The sequence below is a fragment of the Paramisgurnus dabryanus genome, chromosome 15 (assembly GCF_030506205.2).
Source record: "Paramisgurnus dabryanus chromosome 15, PD_genome_1.1, whole genome shotgun sequence".
Lineage (NCBI taxonomy): Eukaryota > Metazoa > Chordata > Actinopteri > Cypriniformes > Cobitidae > Paramisgurnus > Paramisgurnus dabryanus.
In genome coordinates, this window is record NC_133351.1 from 14,091,716 (window position 1) to 14,114,950 (window position 23,235).

At 37.6% G+C, this 23,235-nt stretch overlaps 1 protein-coding gene across 8 annotated transcripts; it reads left to right on the forward strand.

The window, feature by feature from the left end:
- Positions 1-14,145: 14,145 nt before the first annotated feature.
- On the forward strand, positions 14,146-22,678 carry LOC135733351 (interferon-induced GTP-binding protein Mx-like). 8 transcript variants are annotated; one of them, XM_065251815.1, is made up of 13 exons: positions 14,237-14,254; positions 17,719-17,848; positions 18,378-18,682; positions 18,818-18,955; positions 19,061-19,215; positions 19,555-19,693; positions 19,827-20,025; positions 20,164-20,242; positions 20,357-20,479; positions 20,857-20,989; positions 21,070-21,231; positions 21,347-21,627; positions 22,284-22,678. In XM_065251815.1, the coding sequence occupies exons 2-13, from the start codon at positions 17,769-17,771 to the stop codon at positions 22,527-22,529; spliced, it is 2,040 nt and encodes a 679-aa protein (XP_065107887.1). In that variant the 5' UTR covers positions 14,237-14,254; positions 17,719-17,768; the 3' UTR covers positions 22,530-22,678. The 8 variants fall into 8 exon arrangements, with proteins under 8 accessions (XP_065107893.1, XP_065107894.1, XP_065107887.1 ...); XM_065251821.1 differs by lacking the exon at positions 17,719-17,848 and having other exon boundaries at positions 14,146-14,254; XM_065251822.1 differs by lacking the exon at positions 17,719-17,848 and having other exon boundaries at positions 14,222-14,254; positions 18,381-18,682.
- Positions 22,679-23,235: the final 557 nt, after the last annotated feature.

The window sequence follows — 23,235 nt, forward strand, 5'->3', positions numbered from 1 at the left end:
GGTTAAAATAACCCAGCATTGGTTCAATTTTTAACCCAGCACGTGTTCTGTCCAATATTTACCCATTATGGGTCAAAAATAACCCAGCCATTTTTAGAGTGATTAGTCTTTAAGTAAATGTAGTAGATAATGAGTTTTATTTCTATTTGAGCTTAAATAAACTCAGAAAACTCAAAATTCACAGAACTATTTTTGGGGTAATACATACTGAGATAAAAAAGATCTTTCTGCTCATTCACATTGATAACTTCTTTATTACCAAAGTAATTTAAACTTAATATAATTAACTATCTTGATTTTGTAACATTGTTGTAAAACGTTTCCTGTTTTTTATTGCCAACCTTTTAATGCCAACTTTTACCCATTTTCATTTTTCAATTGAAGTTATAGATTACTATTTAGTAATTTCCAGTGAATTCTAACAGAAGGCGAGTTACCATTACTCCTGATGCCGAGTGATAAAGCACTATTGTCAGTTAAAATTAAGAGAGAGAAATATTACCATCACATACAGTTGAAAAGAGATTACTCTTTTAACATATTTGCTTGTGCTTGAATTAATTGTTATTAATTCATCAGCCAGTATTACCCCTCATGTGAATTGTTTTGGATGTAGGTTACTCATATACCAAACATCAATTAGGTCAAGGTTCTGACATATATTATAAATCAGGGGGTTAAAAGACAAATTAGTAAACGGGGTAGGATACCTGTCCAGCCATTCATCAGGAACAGCATTACAATCTCCACCAATAATCATTTATATCTAGAGGATAAGTATTCTTCCAAACATCAATTTTATGGTTCATTCGACTAAACAAAAAGGCAATCCCTGCTGAATGACAAGAAGATCCATGAGCCATTAAAGCATCTCCACACCACTGTGATTTTAGATACTGAGAAAGAAACAATGAGGCCTAACTCGTGTTTGCCTAACATCTAACATTGCGTTTAACATCTACTCAAACAATATTTTAAACATTTAGAGATAACTAAATAAGAAAAAAACATTCCTCTTACAGGCACTGAATAAGTACTGACCATTAGCATGCTCCACTTGCCACTTTGGTGGGTTGAACTACTATACAGTAGGCTATTTGGTGTGTTTGACTTCATGCCGAACTGCACGATCTGATCGGCGTATAAAATCAAATTACTGTGGCGGCGCGAAAGTGACTGAAGAGCAGACTGGTTTGGTGCCACAAGAACCGACAGGCACGAGAGTGCTTTCACACAGTGAAGTGAATGATGTGTTGATTTTTACCTTTTTGTGTTAAGCTTTTAACACATTATGTGTCATTTTGTGTTGATTTTGTGTTAAAATAAAAGACAAGTTGTGGTGTGCTTCTTTGGCTGTTATAAAAACAAGAAATTAGGGGTCAAGTGCCCAGATAAAGGTAAAACTAATCACTGTTAGGTTGACTTTTTGTTATTAATTATTTCTTCAGTGATTGTGTTTGTTAACAGCAGGTGTTCATCATTAATGTTCATGCGTTACTTGATTATCTCAACCACTTCAACACTGAATCAATTTTAATAATCTTTGGTGTATATTCAATTCTCGTAACAAATTGGATAATGATTTGGCGAGCTCTTGCTCCCTTTACTGTTTTGCCTTGGCAATGATCTGTGACAAAATAAATATCAATCACAACATTTCTAGTACCTTGTTCTCCTTTTCTTGAAAACTGTTTAACCACAAGAGCCATCTATACGTCATGTTCCACGCATTTCTGTTTCGGAAGTGCATTTTCCCTTTGAAGATGAAGCATGCAAGACTTCAACTTCTCCACATCCTCTTTTATGCCTTTAATCATCATTGTAGTCAACATTTAATTGTCTACTTTGATTTTGTACATTTTTTTTCTTTATTACGGTTAGCATATCTTATATAAATATATAAAAATCTACCCAATCCTAATCCACCACTGAATTATTGAAAATTAATGATGAAATAATTAAAGTGAACATTTTTTTTCAATTCAATTTTATTTATATAGCGCTTTTCACAAAAGTCAATTGTTTCAAAGCAGCTTTACATAAATAGAAGCAGTGAAAAGCACAGAAAAGCGACAGATAGCACAACAAAATACAAAATAAATTTGCTGCGGCTATGACTCAATATTATAAGTGCACGTATTACTAAAGCAACGTCTAGAAGAGGAAGCTAAGTAAAGCCCAAAAAGGCTGCCTCCCCGGGGTAAAAAAAAACCCCTAGGAGAAAAAAAACCCCGTGCTTTTATCCGAGGAAAAATAAGTCCTAGGAGGGAAAAACCCTTGGGAGAACGGATAAGGAGATTTAGCAGAGATTAAGTGGGTTCTGCCGGTGATCGTTGGTCAGGCATCAGCTGGTCATCACGTTGAAGGACGGCCAGTAGATCAGAGGTGTGCCGACTTTCACATCTACCGGGACTGGGTCTGTTTGTCTCGTTGTCCTCGGGTCGAGGACGAGACAGGGAGAGAAAAACAAAATCGTATTAGCGTAGCGGCCGTTCATATGTATTGAAGTGTCACAAAGTGGATGTGGTTTAACTCAGCTTCGTTCCAGACAGACTAACTATTGCGGCATAATTATATTATCTACAGTTTAAGATTTAGCAAATTGGGGGCCCAATGCGAGGGTATATATGGTAACTAAGGGTCACCTTCCGATCTTTAAGAGAAAATGAAACCAGACGACCCGTTTGACTAAGGCCTAAAGCCCCACTGTCGTCGTTAATGCAGGTTCAGTGGCAAACGGGTCTATATTGTATGCAATTTACAGGACCAGGCGAAAACGGCCAAAACATCGCAACCCGACCATACGTGCTAACCCGTTTGACTAAGGCCGGAAGCCCCACTGTCGTCGTTAATGCAGGTTCAGTGGCAAACGGGTATGTATGGCATACTATTCACAAGAAACATGAACGCGCGAAAAACGCAACCCGACCATACATACCAACCCGTTTGACTAAGGCTGGAGGCCCCACTGTCGTCGTTAATGCAGGTTCAGTGGCAAACGGGTCTGTATGGCATACTATTCATAAAACTTACGATAGCGCCAAAATCGCAACCTGACCATACGTGCCAACCCGTTTGACTAAGGCTGGAGGCCCCACTGTCGTCGTTAATGCAGATTCAGTGGCAAACGGGTCTGTATGGCATACTATTCAGAAGACTTACGATAGTGCCAAAATCGCAACCCGACCATACGTGCCAACCCGTTTGACTAAGGCTGGAGGCCCAACTGTCGTCGTTAATGCAGGTTCAGTGGCAAACGGGTCGGTATGGCATACTATTCACAAGACACATGAAAGCACCAAAATCGCAACCCAACCATACGTGCCAAACCGTTTGACTAAGGCCGGAAGCCCCACTGTCGTCGTTAATGCAGGTTCAGTGGCAAACGGTGGCAAACTAATTAATGCAATTCATTTTAAGTGTTAAGCGTGAAAAATGCAACCCGACCATACATACCAACCCGTTTGACTAAGGCTGGAGGCCCCACTGTCGTCGTTAATGCAGGTTCAGTGGCAAACGGGTATGTATGGCATACTATTCACAAGACTTACGATAGCGGCAAAATCGCAACCGACCATACGTGCCAACCCGTTTAACTAAGGCTGGAGGCCCCACTGTCGTCGTTAATGCAGGTTCAGTGGCAAACGGGTCGGTATGGCATACTATTCACAAGACACACGAAAGCACCAAAATCGCAACTCAACCATACATGCCAAACCGTTTGACTAAGGCCGGAAGCCCCACTGTCGTCGTTAATGCAGGTTCAGTGGCAAGCGGTGGCAAACTAATTAATGCAATTCATTTTAAGTGTTCATGCAGAAAAGGTTTTTATTTATTTATTTGGTTGGTCTGTGTTATGACCGTGAGTGCATTGTTCCGTGAAAATAACTATTGCGATTTAAGAACCTTTACTAGACAAATTATGCGAATGCTTTGTTGAAGAGAAAAGTTTTAAGTCTAGATTTAAAATGATCGACTGTGTCTGATTCTCGGACATCGGTTGGTAAATCATTCCAGAGCTTAGGGGCTAAGTAGGAAAAGGATCTTCCACTTTTAGACACTTTTGATATTCTAGGGATAATCAATAGACCAGCATTTTGCGACCGTAGTGTGCGTGATGGAATGTATTCTGATAGTAATTCTTTAAGATATGAGGGTGCTAAGCCATTTAAAGCTTTGTAGGTGATTAGTGATATTTTAAATTGAATGCGATATTTAACTGGTAGCCAGTGTAAAGATGCCAGAATTGGGCTTATGTGGTCATACTTCTTAGATCGAGTAAGTACCCTTGCAGAAGCGTTTTGAACTAGCTGAAGCTTGTTGACCTGATTTGAATGGCATCCCCCGAGTAGCGAGTTACAATAGTCTATTCTAGAGGTCATAAAAGCATGAATAAGCTTCTCTGCATCAGATGTAGACAGCATATGGCGTATTTTTGAGATATTTCTAAGATGGAAGAATGCTGTGCGGCAGACGTTGGCGATATGACTATCAAAGGATAAGTTGCTGTCGAACATCACACCTAAGTTCCTAACCGTGGAAGATGGCACCACAGTACAGCCATCTATGTGCAATTTGTAATCTGACATATTATGTTTGTAGCGATTTGGTTCAATAATAAGTATCTCTGTCTTATTGGAGTTGAGCTTAAGAAAGTTATGTGCCATCCAGTCACTAACATCGCTAATGCAGTCTTTTAGCTTAGAAAACGTGTGTGTTTCGCTGGGATGCGAGGAGATGTAAAGCTTCACATCCGCATAGCAGTGAAAACTTATGTTATGTTTCCTGATAATGTCTCCTAGGGGTAACATGTATAACGAGAACAGGATAGGACCTAAAACTGATCCCTGCGGTACACCGTATTTAACCAGGGACTCTTCCTCATTTACATAAACAAAGTGATAGCGATTGGTTAGATATGACCTAAACCAGGCTAGCGCCTGACCACTGATACCAACATAGTTTTCTAGTCTATTGAGTAAGATTGTGTGATCTATTGTGTCAAAGGCTGCACTAAGGTCTAGTAATATAAGAATTGAGATTTCACCACGATCGGATGTTAATAGGAGGTCATTTGTAACTCTAAGCAATGCTGTCTCTGTGCTATGGTGGGGCCTGAATCCTGATTGGAACTTTTCATATGTACTATTATTTGTCAAGAATGTGCGTAACTGGCTTGCCACTACCTTTTCTAATATTTTCGAAAGAAAAGGGAGATTTGAGATTGGTCTAAAGTTATTAAGTTCTCCTTGGTCAAGCTGTGGTTTTTTAATCAGTGGTTTAATAACTGCTAGTTTGAAAGCTGTTGGAACGTATCCTATTTCTAGCGATGAGTTAAAGATATTTAGAACCGGGGTTGACACTACAGGGAATACCTCTTTAAGTAGTTCATCCAACATCCAAGGTTGCGCTCTGTTTGGCGTAGGGTTTCAACAGTTACCAACTGTTTCGTTAGCTTGTGTGTACAAGAAAAGATTTACTGCACTGTGTGCACACTTTCTGTTGAGTTGTGCTACTGTTGCAGCTAGCGATGCATTCGGAGGTAAATGATGAGGATGGAGATTAATCTTTTAGTATGTTTATTAACTCGCTGCCGACACATCATTATCACGGTCAGAGCAGCTCTCACACACACACTGATGAACACTGAGAAGAACACTACCGTAACCCACAGGGGACAAACATTAACGCAAACGCGTTTTACATAGCTTACACTTTGGTGCCCTCTTGTGGCTTACTCATATGCATAACACAGAACAACTGAGGACATTATGAACATATTCTAACACCCCCACTTGTACTCAGGTTGTTATGTAACAAAAATAGAAGATATAAATACATGTAGACCTTTTTGTCAAACACATATTAATGTCCAAAAAGAACACTTGCAAACCTACTTAATTTGAACTTAGTTACAGGTTTGGTCATTACATCAGCAATCATGTTATCAATAGAACAGTACATTAAAGTTACCCTTCCTTCATTCACAAAAGACCTGATAAAGTGATACTTTATGTCTATGTGTTTACATCTCCTTCTGTTTACATGGTGTTTCTCTGATTCTACAGTCTTGCATATTAAAACGCTGTAGTATCTTGTTAGTGTATTTTTCCTGTGTCATTTTTATACACCCATCTGACAGATTAAAGTCAATACCCAGAAAATGTTTCAATTTACCCAAGTCTTTCATCTTAAACTGTTCTGCAAGCATCTCTTTCACTTCTTTCAGTCTCTCATGATTGCTCGCAGCAATGATTAAATCATCAACCCATGTAATTATGATCACCTTTTCTCCTTTTGACTCTTTGGCATAAACACAGTGATCAGCTGCATTTTGTGTGAATCGGTTCTCAGAAAGACAATTGTGCAAAATCTTATTCCAGTTTCGCCCGGATTGCTTCAAACCGTAAAGTGACTTCTCTAGTTTGTAAACTATACCCTCTTTCTCTTGGTAACCCTCTGGTGGATTGATGTAAATCTCATAGTCTATGGGAGCATGCAAGTATGCGGTTTTCACGTCCATTTGATGTAGGAGTAAATTTTCTTGAGCAGCTTTTTGTAGCACGACCCTTACACTTGTCAAGTCCGCAGTGGGCGAAAATGTCTCTCCATAGTCTATTCCCATTCTCTGGTGGTAACCTTTGGCCACAAACCTGGCTTTGTACTTGTCTTTTCCATCTACATCAGTCTTTATAGAGTAGACCCTTCCACCCCCCACTGTTTTCTTGCCGATGGGCAGTATCGTCGGGGTAAACGTTTTGTTTTCGTTTAGAGACTGGATTTCTTCATCCATGGCTTTTATCCATTCTTTTGAGTTAGCTGACCTCATTGCTCCCTCAAAAGTCTGTGGAATGCCACACACCGCTCTGCAGCAATAATCTATTGTGATATTCACCTCATCATTATCACTGTCTTCAGTTACAAAGTCATCCAAGTAACTCGGTGTTTTTCTCTCTCTGGTCGGATATCTTCTACTCTCGGTTTCACCATTTGTCACATCACATTTTGTGATTGACTGCGATCACTAGACCTGGTTGCTTCATTTAGACTATCACTATCTGTACTTCTACTCTGTACACTTGGCTCTGGAGCAGTTTCTGCACTCCTTCTCTGTGTAGTCTCACCAGTCTTTGGTTTCACTCCGACATAAACATCACTTAGATCTTGCTCACCTGTCTGTGTCTCTTTTTCTGCAGCCGCTTTGCTCACAAATTTGACTAGTCTGTGTTTTTGTACTTTCTTTGTATCTGGATGATACACCAAGTACGCTGGGCTGTTCTTGTCGTAGCCTACAAAACGACCTTGGTCACACCTGGAATCAAGTTTTCCTTTTTCCTGCTTGTAAGTGTAGCATACAGATCCGAACTTTTGCATTTTTGACAAATTTGGCTTCTTGTCAGTTATCGACTCATAAGGGGTCTGTCCTGTACGCTTGTTGAAACATCTGTTGCGTACCACTGTAGCTGTTTGTATTGCATAGTGCCATAGTTGCTTTTGTAATGCACTTTCAACTAACATGCATCTTCCCATCTCAAAAAGAGTACGCCAGTTCCTCTCCGCGGTTCCGTTTTGGTGCGGGGAATACGGAGCTGACGTTTCATGCCTGATGTTGTTTTTCCTCAACAATGCTTGAAAGTCATTGCATGTAAACTCAGTTCCGTTGTCGGATCTTATGCACCTCACTTTCCCGTAAGGGGATACATCCGCTAGAAATTTTTCAGTAGCCTGTACGGTGTCACTTTTCTTCTTTAGGAAATATACAAACACTGCGCTCGAATAGTCGTCAGTGAATGACTGCACATATTTGTAACCGTCCATCGATTCTGTAGCTACTGGTCCTGCAAGGTCTGTGTGTACCATCTGTAAGGGTGCCTTTGCTCTGGCATCAGGGTCCCGATTTCTGGTTTGGGCAAACTTTCCCTGAATACACACCTCACACTCTTGTTCGGGTCTGCCAGCTTTACCTTTGATCTGCATGCCTTCGACAATATCCTGCAACTTAACAATGTCTTCATAGTTACAGTGACCTAAGATCTCGTGCCACGTTTGTATGTCATGGCAGGCCTTACACTTATCATTAGATTCAGTTCCAATATGCAAATAATATAACTTGCCGTAAACATGTATGTTAAATCTGTTACCGTCTCTAGTTATCAGGGTGTCTTTGTTTTCTTTAAAAACAACTGTAGCCCCATTTGCGGTCGCTGCCTTCACTGAAAAGATGCTTTGGGGGTATGATGGCACAAACAAAGCGTCTTTTAGAACTGACTTTCGTTGCTGTCCTCCGCTGTCGATTAGGAAAACCTCAGCATTTCCCTTCCGCTGAGCGACTCCATTGCATCGAGCGCCGTCTGCCAGCTCGACGCTGTGTGTTTCAGGCCTGAAAGTGTTGTTGAAACTCTTGAACATAGTTATGTCCGTGATGATATGAGACATAGCCCCGTGTCCACCATTAGACCATTTTCCTTGATGCTGCATGTTGGCTGCCGCTGGGTACGGGTCTCTCTGTCTTTCATCTGGAAAGCATAGTCCTCGACATCTTCTGAGGCTCTACTCACACCATATTTTCTGTCTTTAATGTCCTTACGCCTACATGTTGCGTCTTTGTGTGTGTCTCTTCGGCATATACTACACCACACTTTCTGTCGACATGCTCTAGCTCTATGGCCTTTGTTACCACACTTAAAACACACTATCTCTGCATCATCTTTGTTCCACTCACGTGCGTTCGTCTTTGCGGGTCGTCGTCCAGCTTTCCCATGAGTTTTCATCACACTGTCGCTCGACTCAATAGCTTTTATCTTTTCAGTTTCCTCAAAATTGCGTAGTTTAGTCTTGAACTCAGCAAACGTGATTTTGTCATCTGTATGCGCCACGTGTATTGCGAATGGCTTAAAACTCTCAGGCAGTCCTTTAAAGACCATAGCCACTAGCAGTCAGTCTCCTAACGTTTCACCTGCGTTACGCAGTGCCGTAATGGCGATCTCTGCCCTGATGATATAGTCCATCACACTTTCATCGTTTACTTTTTGAAGCGACGTCAACATCGTGTATAAACTTATTATACGGGGCTTTCCCTTCCCTGCATAATATCCCCTCAGTATTCTAGAGCTTTTCTTCCGTTGTTGGGCGCATCTCTCATAACTAATGATAGACTTTTATCATCTAACATTAAAATGAGTTCGGCATATGCGTCTGCATTTTTCTTTGCATCCGCTGCTATCTCAGCTTCTGACTGCGGTTCTTTTAACACCGTGTCTTTTAGTCCAGATAAATGAAAATGTCCCAACATTTTAGTTTCCCAAATCTCATACCTTGATTCATCTCCATCGAACATTAGTCGAGGCATATTGTACGTCCTTCTTTGTTCATCCGCCATTGTTAGCACGCGGTCCATTGCGACTTTCTAACAGTGGAAAACAAGCTCCTCCGAACAACTCCTGGGCCCATAACCTGTTGAGTTGTGCTACTGTTGCAGCTAGCGATGCATTCGGAGGTAAATGATGAGGATGGAGATTAATCTTTTAGTATGTTTATTAACTCGCTGCCGACACATCATTCTCACGGTCGGAGCAGCTCTCACACACACACACTGATGAACACTGAGAAGAACACTACCGTAACCCACAGGGGACAAACATTAACGCAAACGCGTTTTACATAGCTTACACTTTGGTGCCCTCTTGTGGCTTACTCATATGCATAACACAGAACAACTGAGGACATTATGAACATATTCTAACACTTTCAGATGAAACCGAAACCAGGATATTGCGTCTTACAGTTTTACATCTGTACTTTGGTTTATTTGGTCAGGACCAAAGGCAAAAAATTATACATTGTAACTTTTTTTTAGCAGTTTTGGTTCCCTTTTACACCACACTGATTGTTCTGGTCGGAACCAGTTGAAACAAACCAAAATGCAGTCATGCAAAAACGTCCACATCACTCTTCTTCTTCTTCTTCTTCTTTGGGGTTTTACGGCAGTTGGCATCCAAATTGTTGCATAATTGCCATCTTCTGTTCAAACTGTGCCTTACACTATATTCTCTTATCCAGTGCAGTTTCTTTTAAGTAGTCAAATAAATACTTACTGCCTTGTCCCTTCTCCGCATGTTATAAGGACATGCTCCTATAGACTAAAAAGGGCCCATGGTGATCCGGGGCTGATAGGTTGGCTTATTTTTTTATTTTTAACCAATAGACCTGAACTTGTTAAGGTAAACTGGGTTTTATACTGTATGATGTTCTCTTTTCCTCTGGGTCACCGCAAGGACGTGTACTTTCACCTCTTTAATTCACTGTAAAAATTACATACATAATTGACATAATTTCAAGATGAAATTGTTTATCTTAATTTTTTAAGTTAACCCTTATGTGTTGTTGGGGATGTTTTCATCCACTACAGAGTTTTTTTTACTCTTAATTTGGCCGTAACTTTCTCTCTGTTTTAGCAAATTGAATGATTTTTGGTGACAAATCTTATATTTACATATATTTTAAGAAAATGCTTTGAATTCTTTTAAAAACTCAACGATATACCGTGGGCAAATTTACTACCCTTTCGTGTTGTTAGTGGATGAAAACATCCACTAAATTCAACGGCTGTAAAAATTTATCAGATGAATATTTTTTCCAAATTTTTTTTCATAAATCTGTTAATCAACCTCAGTACTGATCAAAACTACCAAATCTTCACAAAAATTCCATGATTTTAACCCTTTAATTGCCAAGTTTATAAGGTGTGTCACTGATTTGGGGAAAAAACACACACAAAATGACAGATTTTCAATATAAAAAGTGATTGTAAACTGGATTTTTGTTTACCTTTTTCAGAGTCTTGAACATGTCTAAGATTGGTAAAAACATTGGCTTTGAAACATTTTTAGTTTTTGTGTAGCATCAGTTTTAATTTTTTTCTCCCTCATTTATTGTTAGTGGCTGTTTTTGCCCCATTGACTTCCATTATAACCACATTTTTTGATTGCAGAGCTATGACACCTTTTTATCATGCATTTTTGAATGTTGGATTTTTTTCCTTTTGCTAAGAGGTCAAATTTGTAATTTTTACAGTTTATCACCATGTGGCACTATTAACCCTTTAGTAGCCCTGTGCAAAAACAATGCTTAATTTCTGACTTGTACATTGAGTTATATGGAGTATAACTCCATAATAAAAGCATATTTGTGTGTGTGTGTGTGTGTGTGTGTGTGTGTGTGTGTGTGTGTGTGTGTGCGTGCGTGTGTGTGTGTGTGTGTGTGTGTGTGTGTGTGTGTACCTGGTAATTATCACGTTGTGGGGACCAATTGTCCCCACAAAGATAGGAATACCAGTGTCTTTGTGACCTTGTGGGGACATTTTGATGTCCCCATGGAGGAAACAAGTTTATAAATCAAACAAAATGATGTTTCCTGAAAATGTGAAGTAGGAGAAGGGTTTTTGTGATGGTTGGGGTTAGGGAAATTTTCTGTAAAAATCTTCTCTGCATCGGATTTATGAACATCATTTATTATGAACACAAAAACAACTTCAAATAAATTGAACAATGAAGCAAGAGTAGAGGATGGATGGAGAACTAAACAATCAAACTAACTTTTAGTGTGTATGTGTGCCGGGGGTGCGTTCAGTATTTCCAGCAGGACTTGCAGCATATCACTTGGTGCTCTCTGCAAGTGTGTCCACCACAACAGATGCAAGTGCTGACATGTTTGTTCTTTGCACCAATTGCATGTTCCCCTCTTCACTCCTGAGCTGCTGGTGCCTGCTGGTGTCTGTGGATTTGTGTCTGAAGAGACAGCTGCAGGAGACTGAATCTCTCTCACCAGTGCAGTAGCAACTGGTGTGCGAGGGTGATGCTCTCTCCTCAATATTGCTGCAGAGATTTTCCCAGGTCTTCTAGCAAAGACTTCTCCTAAACAGCTTTTCACCTCCCTCGTGCATGAGTTGCTGTCCCTCCAGACAAAGTTGCAGAGAGCACCAAGTGATATGCTGCAAGTCCTGTTGGAATGACTAAACACTTATGTGTTCATAATAATGATGTTCATAAATCTAATGTCTAATGCAGAGAAGATTTTTACAGAATATCTTTTTTTCATGCACATACACACACATACGCACACATACGCACGCACACACACACACACACACGCACACATACGCGCACACACACACACACACACACACACACACACACACACACACACACACACACACACACACACACACACACACACACACACACACACACACACACACACACACACAAATATGCTTTTATTATGAAGTTATACTCCATAAAACACAATGTACAAGCCAGAAATTAAGCTTTGTTTTTGCACAGGGCTACTAAAGGGTTAATAGTGCCACATGGTGATCAACAGTAAAAATGACTAATTTGACCTCTTAGCAAAAGGAAAAAACAACAGCATTCAAAAATGCATGATAAAAAGGTGTCATAGCTCTGCAATCAAAAAATGTGGTTATAATGGAAGTCAATGGGGCAAAAACAGCCAATAACAATAAATGAGGGAGAAATTTTTTTTAACTGATGCTGCACAAAAAATAAAAATGCTTCAAAGCCAATGTTTTTACCAATCTTTGGCATGCCCAAGACTGTGAAAAAGGTTTAAAAAAATCCAGTTTACAATCACATTTTATATTGAAAATCGGTCATTTTGTGTGTGTTTTTTCCCCAAATCAGTGACACCACTTATAAACTTGGCAATTAAAGAGTTAAAATCATTGAATTTTTGTGAAGATTTGGTAGTTTTGATCAGTACTGAGGTTGATTAACAGATTTATGTAAAAAAATTTGGAAAAAATATTCATCCGATACATTTTTATAGCCGTTGAATTTAGTGGATGTTTTCATCCACTAACAACACGAAAGGGTAGTAAATTTGAACAATGCACAAGGGTTAAAGTATACAATATCTGTTGATTTGACAAAAATGCTGCATGTTTTTTAAAGATGTCATAAAGTTTGCAGATGACTGTTGTTGTGTCATTATTAAACAATGAAGATTTTGATCATGGTTCTGTTCTGGAGGACTTTATTGACTGGTGTACATTAATGCATCTAAGACCAAAGAGATGGTTGTGGATTTTAGGAATAACCCTACAACCATCTCTTTATTGAGGATCAGGCTGTTGAGATAGTACACCGATTTAAAACCTTTACACTAAAACTATTTGATATAGCTTAACTTTACAACAGTGGGAGATGGATCATGAACTAGTTCAATTCTATATCTGAAAAACCCAACCACTTAATAATTAAGGTCATTCAATATCAAGTCTAAGACAATTAAGGTTTTGCCTGAGCTATTAATGTAATAGAAATATAAGAATTAATATTTTATGTGTCTAATATTTTGAGTAGACTGAGTAACTTAAGGCTAAATAGTTTTAATTAATTTAAACCGTTAAAAACTATGACTACTTCATACTTCATGACTACTTCAACTACTTCATCGGTGCTATATGACACTTAAAATGGTTCCTCTATGATTACAAGCTTGCATATATCTGGATAAAATTAGCCTACATTTTCATCTCTAGTGGTGATAAACATAACCTATTGAATATTGAATGGACTATCATGTAGCGGTTGGCTATAACTGACACTAACATTATTGTAAGCTCCGTGCAAATATATATATATATATATATATATATATATATATATATATATATATATATGAACTAGTTCAATTCTATATCTGAAAAACCCAACCACTTAATAATATATATATATATATTATGTTTATTTATTTAAAAAAAAAAAAAAATTTCAAAAAATACTGGGTGAGTATTTGTCAGCACATTTTATCTCTCTCTGACCTCTGGAGACACGCTTAGTTTCTGATGTCCAGACTTCTACTTCCCCATCAAAGACATCTCTTACAGTTTACCATCTGATTTCACAGAAATTGACTCTAGTCTTAAGGCTCGAGGCTACATAAGACTGGAGGAAACCATGCAGTGAAAGGGGGGAGTCATTTTGCCGAAAAAAGCAGAAACAAGTAAGAACTTTGTTTTATTTGTAACTCTTCGGATAGATACATTTATCATTTCTATTACATTACTACAATTACTGTTGCTAATAAAATTTATCTCTGGGGGTCCCAAAAGTGCGTGATCCCTTATCGTCCAAACTACCCTCTTAGTGGCACCCCTAAATAAAATGAAACCGAAACGAAAAAGTAATGTATAACGCATCTCCGTTTTCGTTTCCTGTGCCTTTGCTGTTCAGTGAGTACCTGCATCTTTCTGTCTTAATCTCTATTTCTTTACCGAAATTACACATTCGTCTCAACTGTAAAGAGAACTGTAAAATGTTAATTTTGTGTTTACTTTGACCTTGTTTTGAAGTATTGTAATGAAGTTATATTAATCATTTTAATTAATCATTTTAACATATCTCCTAAAGTTTACTTACTGACTTAATCATATGCTTAACTTGGCACATGCTTAAAGTAGCCTAAGTAAAAAAAGGGGTGTAGCGCAAAAGGTTTGGTTGTTTTGTGCCGTGATTAATGTAAATGATGCCCCATGGTCTAGCGACCCTTCACTAGCCTGGCTAACAGTCTCATAGAGAGCCGCGTGAATAAATTTGCGCACAAGGCAGCATGGGGAAACCCATTCACTGCATCTAGTGAAGGAATGAAATACAGCACTTTACCATTGAAGCTGTTTAAAATGCCCTATTCTTGGCATTTTTTTGACACAAAGTCTTAGACAATGTCGGTATCCATTTGACGCGTGAGATCAGTCATGAGTTTTGACTTTTATAACTGCCTGACTTCCTGGCTTAAGTTAGTTACTGCACGTGGCGGAAGCAGACAGAGCGCGCTGCTTGCTTGCGGCCAGCTCAAAATTAAACTGAAAGGAATACATTTTCAAATAGAGGGTATGCACGTGACGTCACCTTCGGCGAAAGTGACTGCGGTTACACCCACTGAGTGGTAAAAGACAGACCGGCAGAATTTGTGTGCAGTGTGAAGTCAGCAAAAACACGGGGAAAGCGCGTCTAAATGGGGAGAAAAGCTGTTGTGCGATAGACTGTAGGCTACTAACAGATTTAACAAGAATTCGGAGCTATCGTTTTACAGACTGCTAAAAACACCAAAAGGAGAAGTAAATTGATAATTCATGCCAACGTCAACAGAACACAGGTGGGTTGACAAGTCGCTAGGGTCACTATCTAGCAGAGGTTTTACTTTCTACTTAAAAATATTTTTTCAAGTATTTGTATTTTATCCGTGTTTTTCTTTGGAAAACACATTCCAAAGCATATTATCATAATTTTTACTTTATTACATTTCATAAATACACGTTTTTGTTTTATTCAAGTAAAAGTAGGCTACACAATTTAATGTAATTTGGTATTAAATAAATGTTAATATGCAATATTAAAGATAACACAGTATGATTCTATGCTTTAAAAATAAGTAAAAATTTAACACCCTATAAAGCACAGTTGCTTGGAAAATGTAACTAATGTAACTAAGTATTGTCCACCTCTGCTATCAAGTCCAACTAAATTTAATTTAAGCTGATAATAGTCAGTTTTTATTGGCATTTTCGCAGCAGCCGCTATGAAAACCAGCCATTTTGTTGAACGTTTGCCACTCAACAGGGCGTGCTCTGGCATGGTCACGTGGAAAAGTGACGTCAATGCATACTCCTATACTATATAATATATATATATAATTTTAGTGCTATAGAAAAGAAAGCAGACTGTCACTCTTTGATTTGAATTTTGCTAAAAGCACAAGAAACTAAATAAATGGGGTTAACAATAACGAAGCGATATTCATTATAACTATAATTTGTTTCATTTCATGTACATTACAGTTTTACGATTGCTTACACACAAAATCTTTTCATGTCACACGATTTTTGAAACCTCTCACTCAAAGTGCAAAACTACATGCCAAATCTTCAAAACCATTAGCTATTTCTCAGCCTTTGACTCAGTTTTCAATTGCATAAAACACTTTTTATAAAACTCTACCTAAAACACAAAGATCTACGAGGAAGTCACTTGCTTTCCTTTTCCAAAGACAACCAATCAAAATGCTACACTTATTCACCAGGCCACACAGACCAACTCTTCACATGTGCAAACACTAATTGCTTATCTGATCACTAACCAATCACTGCTTTACTTTACAATAGTATAGATAGGCCTATAAATAGGTCAAAGGTCAGATTACCTGTTTTGGCAATCTGCACCCCACCCCCCCTGCCAATTCCTGGACCGGGACCCCACACATAATTTATTGTATTCTACTGGAAAGAATATACTTTTGGTTTACATGTTTATATGCTAATGTATACCACAGTAATGTTTGTCCTAATAAATATTTTCTGTTTCTACATTGCATTGGCGTTTCCGGTGTACTTGTTATCCCTCTCAGCAGATTACTTTCACTGTAGATCATTGTATTGAAATGTAGATATAAGCCTATGAAAGACCAAAGAGCTTTAGATTTAGAACAGCAGTGTTTACATGGTAAATCCAAAAATGTATTATTATGAAAGAAGTGTTTGCCATTTGATGCAAATGCTTCATTCCGACATGTGTTTGTGGCATTTTGAATGCAGTGTTGCATTTTAAAGGAGATGTATGCTATTTTGCATTTTGTGTGTGCAGTTTTGAGAATTGTGTGTAGAGTTATGAAAAAATTAGACTTTTGAAAACGTGTGTAAGCAATTTGTAAAAACTGTAATTTATACAAACGTATGCATTATTGATTCCTTATAAAAATTATAATTTTGAACAATCAAGATTATATTGCATAATAAACATTTATGCACTCCTCACAGATAAAAAAAAGTCATTAAAACCTGTTGAGAAATGTAAAAGTTATTGTGTTTTATATTTAAAAAAGTCACAGCTCCCCCATTTTCTAGCATTTCCTAACATATGGCAAAGCGGCCAATGCACAATTTAGTTATTTCTTTATGGGTTGTTCGGGCTGTTAACAGCCACTGTGAGGTTTTTTGAGTCTTAATTTGGCCACTTTCTCTGTGTTAGAGCAAATGGAATGATTTTTGGTGACAAATCTTATATTGACAAATGAGAAAATGCTTTTTCAAAATCTCAACGATATGCCGTGGGCAAATTTACTACGCTTTCGGGTTGTTCATGTTAACAGCCACTAAATTAAACGGCTGAAAAAATGTATCATACATTTTTTTTTTCAGATTTTTTTGCATAAAGCTGTTAATTAACCTCAGTACTGATCAAAACTACCAAATGTTTACAAAAATTTCATGATTTTAACTCTTTAATTGCCAAGTTTATAAGTGATGTCACTGATTTTAGGGAAAAACACACAAAATTTTTAAAACCTTTTTCACAATCTTGAACAAAGATTAGTAAAAACATTGGCTTTGATGCATTTTTAGTTTTTGTGCAGTATCTGATTTTATTTGTTTCATCCTTTGATTGTTGACGGTTTTGCTAAAAGGTAAAATTGGTCATTTTTACAGATGATCACCATGTGACACCATTAAACCTTTAGTAGATCTGTGTAAAAACAGAGCTTATTTTTGGCTTGTACATTGAGTTATATGGAGTATAACAGAATATTATTGTGTGTGTGTGTGTGTGTGTGTGTGTGTGTGCGTGCGTGCGTGCGTGCGTGCGTGTGTGTGTGTGTGGCCGGGTAATTATCACGTTGGGGGGACCAATTGTCCCCACAAAGATAGGAATACCAGTATTTTTGTGACCTTGTGGGGACATTTTGATGTCCCCATGAGGAAACAAGCTAATAAATCAAACAGAATGATGTTTCTTGAAAATCTAAGGTATCAGAGGGTTAGGGAATGGGGCAGGTAAGGGGAATAGAATATACAGTTTGTACAGAATAAAATGCATTACGTCTATGGAATGTCCCCAAAAAACATGTAAACCAGAACGTGCGTGTGTGTGTGTGTGTGTGTGTGTACGTACCTGGTAATTATCACGTTGTGGGGACCAATTGTCCCCACAAAGATAGGAATACCAGTGTTTTTGTGACCTTGTGGGGACATTTTGATGTCCCCATGAGGAAACATGCTTATAAATCAAACAGAATGATGTTTATTGAGAATGTGAAGTATCAGAAAGTTTTGTGTGATGGTTGGGGTTAGGGATTGGGGCAGGTAAGGGGAATAGAATATACAGTTTGTGTGGTATAAAATACATTACGTCTGGAATGTCCCCACAAAACATGGAAACCAGAATGTGTGTGTGTGTGTGTGTGTGTGTGTGTGTGTGTGTGTGTGTGTGTGTGTGTGTGTGTGTGTGTGTGTGTGTGTGTGTGTGTGCGTGCGTGCGTGTGTGTGTGTGCGTGCGTGCGTGTGTGTGTTCCCGTCTTTCCAGCAGGACTTGCAGCATATTACTTCAGCATATCAAGAGCATGTTCCCCTATTTACTTGTGAGCTGGTGCTTGCTGGTGTCTGTGGAATTGTGTCTGGACAATTCGTCAGAGCAAGGATTTATGAATAATCTGAATGAACAATATGAAAAAAAGGTGCGTCCCTTTATTGACCTAGTGGACGGACTCAGGTTACTTGGTATCGAGAAGGACCTGAATCTGCCAGCTATTGCTGTTATAGGTGACCAGAGCTCAGGAAAGAGTTCTGTATTGGAGGCTCTGTCAGGTGTGGCACTGCCCAGAGGAACAGGTAATACAATTCAACATAATTCAAGTACAGTGATCTGCAGACTGCCTGTTTACACATTGTAATTCACTCTCTCTCTCTCTCTCTATCAGACAAATAAACCTTGATAAATAGATTGCTAACTATCTGTTAACACAGGTATTGTCACAAGATGTCCTCTTGAACTGAAATTAAAGAGAGTTTCAAAGAATGATGCCTGGAATGGATTGTTGTCATATAATGATAAAAAAATAAACCTGACGAATCCAGCAGAAATAGAGAAAGCTGTCCTAGATGGTTTGTATTACATGGTTTCTAAATTGACTTATTTTTATTTTTAAAAGTTAAATCAATTGTGTTTCATCATCTGTGAGGTGATGTCAGCATAATTTGTGTATGTAGCACAGACAGCATTGGCTGGAGAAGGAGAAGGAATCAGTCATGAGATGATCACTCTGGAAATCAAGTCCAGTGATGTTCCTGATCTTACTCTCATTGACCTGCCAGGAATTGCTAGGGTTGCCACTGGTAACCAGCCTAGTGACATTGGAATACAAGTAAGACTTTATCTGATAAACTCTGTATGCACATTTAGTGATAAGTAAACTGTTGCCAGACAGAATAAAACAAGTTATATTTGAAATATTTCTTTATGGAAGAACTATGTAAAACCTAGCACCGTAATGCTACCACGTTATGATGAATAGTTTGAACCATGTGCATAGTTAATGAAAGGTAACAGAGGCAAATAATTGTCAAAACACATCAATCCAACCATATTCTTATAATTGCTGATTGCTGAGTCAAGACTTTGCAAAATATCTACTTTTGTCATGGGTTTAAAGATTTAAAAAGTCTCCCTTTTTAATGCAAATATTGTTTGGTTTCTGTTATAGATAAAAGATCTAATTAAAAAGTACATTGAAAGACAAGAGACCATCAACTTGGTCGTTATACCAGCAAACATTGATATTGCCACCACTGAAGCACTACAGATGGCATCCAATGTAGATCCAGATGGGAACAGGACACTGGGTAAGTAACATTTCAGGCTAATCGAATTAGGCTACTAAATAAGTGACTTTATCTCAGACTTTGTTTTTGTTATCTTGCTTCGTAAAATAAAATGAAATATTTATACAATCTTAATAAATCTTTATGTATATAGGTATTTTGACTAAACCAGACTTGGTGGACAAAGGCATGGAGGAGACAGTTGTCAAAACCGTCAACAATCTTGTGATACCACTGAAAAAGGGCTATATGATTGTAAAGTGCCGTGGCCAGCAAGAGATCAATGAGAATCTTACTCTGGTTGATGCTTTGGAAAAAGAAAGACAGTTTTTCAATGAAAATGCTCATTTTAGGCAAGAAATTTTGTTTTATAAACTTACTTGATTTATTAAAAAAAAGTGTACAGCACAAACAAATTAATTTGGTCTGTGGAATACAAAAATAATTTTAGATTTTTAAATAGCAGTTCTCACAAAAACATTTCTCTTCAGGCCTCTTCTTGAAGAACGTAAAGCTACAGTACGTTTTCTTGCAGAACGGCTCACTAACGTATTGGCTATACACATTATTGTACGTATGTAAAATTACAGAGAATATAAAACATGGAAGCCTGGAAAAAGTTGTGAATACACGATTTTAGATCGCTGGACATGTTACATCTTTTTGTCTTCTTTTCACCTTTAGAATTCACTGCCACAGTTACAAACCCAACTTAATGAGAAATTGACAAAGACCACAGAGGAACTTAAAGTACTGGGAGATGAAGTTCCTCTTGATCAAGATAAGAGGAATGATCTCCTGACTATGGTAAAAATATGAAGCATATGTGTACGTTTGTGTGTCCCTGGTCCACCCAACTAAAGTAATTATTTTGTGATTTACTGTTTTTACTTAAAATCATCCTATAATGTAATGAACCTTCTGTGAAAATATAAACTTGATATCTTTAAGGTTGACTGAGTAAGGTCATGTCAAAGATTGAATTGAAAGTGAAATCAATGAATGAAATCTAACTTTGATGCTCCTAAAATTACGAAAGACTATGAGACTTTATCCTGGATTTCACAAGCAGGGTCGCATATGTATATAGGCCACCAGCAAGTGTCAGTCTGTTCATTAATCTTTGTCAATTTTTTAAGTAGGTTGTTTTTGTAAAAAAAATAAAATACTTTTGTGGTCTACAGAAAATTCGTCAGTTTTATGATGTACTTGAAAAAGTAAAAGGGGCAGAAGAAGATCTTAAAGACACAGATATAAGGGTCTTTTCCAAAATCAGGACTGAATTTGGTGAATGGAACGACCTCTTGGATAAGACTGGTAAGAGTAAGTTTAGGGGGGCTGCATAGGCTGTATCAGTGCTTGTATTTTTCATGATTCTTTGTAAATATTCTCTATAGTGGAGCAAATCCTCAGATCAGATCAGATTGAAGTCTACATTAAAACTTACAGAGGAAAAGAGCTTCCTGGATTTATTAACTACAAAACATTTGAAAGCATTTTCAAGAAACACATAGAGGAGCTAGAGGAACCTGCTTTAAAGATCCTGAAAGATGTCACAGGTAACAGCTTTAATAAAGATGATTGTTATCCGTGCAATCAATGGCAAACATGCATGGTAATGTGTTTTATCTCCTCTGATTGATTCCTCTGTTTTCTGTTCCCTTTTATTTACAGATATTGTTCACAATGGTTTGGACACTCTTGCTAGCCATAACTTTAAGGGGTTCCCTGACCTCCTGACGGCTGCTAAACATCCAATTGAAGATATTCTTGAAAATGAGTTTCAGAATGCAGAGGAGAAAGTGAAATCTCAGTTTAGAATGGAGAAGATTGTCTACTCTCAAGATCCTCTCTACCAACGACAGCTTGAGGCTGTAAATCTGGAAGTGCAAAAATCGAGCTTCAGGGATGATGATGCACTCGAGATTGCGAAGCATCTTAAAGCCTATTTAACGGTAATCATTCATAACATTCATGCATCTGTTTAAAGGAATTTGCCTTTAATTGGGCAGCATATTTACAGCTCATTACAGATTGTTCCACATTCATTAGTTCATTACACTAGACATCAACAACTAGACATAAACAAAATGTTTATATTCCTCAGGAAAGTCAGTTCATACATGGTTTATGTATAATTGTCTTTTCACTATAATGTTGGTTATTTTAACAACCACTTTACAATTTGAAACTTGTATCTGCTACATTTGTTAATGCACAATGAACTAACATTGAGAAACAAATGAGGAGCTCAGATGCAAAAACCATTAAACACCACCTCTGTCAAAAATGAGGTACAGTAATGATATTAACCGAATGCTCTCCGTTCATCAAATACATTTGCTTTAAATCCACTTAATTTCAGCCTCAGGCCATTCAGAAATATCGGTTTGTTGGCAGAATCCATTAAGAGTCTGATAAAATTACTCATTTAAAACACAACATGTCAGACGCACCAGGCGGGTTTTTGCATCTGAGCTCATCATATTATATTAATAAATAAACCCTTTAAAGGGACTTTATGTAAGGTCCTGTGACAAATGCTGCCCTGTTTGAGTTACTGCTGTGCATTTTTAAAGACCTCATGTCATTTGTCTGTATTTGCTGCTAGATCACATTTGACCGTCTGGCAAATCAAGTGCCACTGATAATCCACTACCACATGCTGGAGCAGTACATATTTCAGCTTCAGAATGAAATGCTTGCCATGATCAAAAGGAACAACACAGAAGGTCTGCTCAAAGAAGATTCTGGTGTTGCTCGTAAAAGAAAAGAATTGAAAGATCGTTTGGAGCGCCTAAAGAATGCTAACAAACAAATTAAAAAGTTTGTAAAGGCTCCGTATTATGCAAAGTAATTTTGATACACCATATGCAGTTAGCTCATTTTCAGGATGTCCAAAGAAGTTTCATTAGACTGCACTGTGCATATATTTGGTTATGTTTCCATGCTGTTTCTGTTAAGATGCTTTATTATTAAAAAGGTTAGCTTGTATTATTTGAAAATGTTAAGCTGTGTTAGTTGCTATGTTTTAAATAAAGTAAAAAGGGTTAATTAATAGTGTTTGTACACAACTAAAGTAATTTAATGTCAATGGCTTTTAAGCCTTCATATTAATACTCTTTGTATTAGATGTAGTAGATAATGAGTTTTATTTCTATTTAAACTTAAATAAAACAGAATTCACAGAACTGTTTTTGGGGCAATATACAAAGATAAGTAAGATCTTTCTGCTCATTCTAGCTTCTTTATTACCAAAGTAATTCAAACTTGATATAATTAACTACAGTATCTTGATTTTGTAACGTTCACAAAACGTTTTCTGTCCTTTATTGCCAACCTTTTAATGCCAATTTTTACCCATTTCCATTTTACAATTGAAGTTAGATTACTGTTCAATTTCCGTTGAATTCTAACAGAAGATGAGTTACAATCACTGTTACAGACTTTAACATCCAAGTTCTTAGCTGGGTCCTAAATAAAGGCTAGTAATAATGCCTGATTTAATTACTATTTCAAGAAACAATGTTATTAAATGTCCACTAGATGGTGCTATAAGCAAA

Excerpts from the sequence above, each read along its gene's own strand:
- LOC135733351 (XM_065251817.2), top strand. The coding sequence starts at position 18,211 with ATGTCCCCACAAAACATGGAAACCAGAATGTGTGTGTGTGTGTGTGTG. Across the intron at positions 18,683-18,817 it reads GGCACTGCCCAGAGGAACAG|GTATTGTCACAAGATGTCCT; the intron begins GTAATACAATTC and ends CTGTTAACACAG. Across the intron at positions 21,628-22,283 it reads ATCTTAAAGCCTATTTAACG|ATCACATTTGACCGTCTGGC; the intron begins GTAATCATTCAT and ends ATTTGCTGCTAG.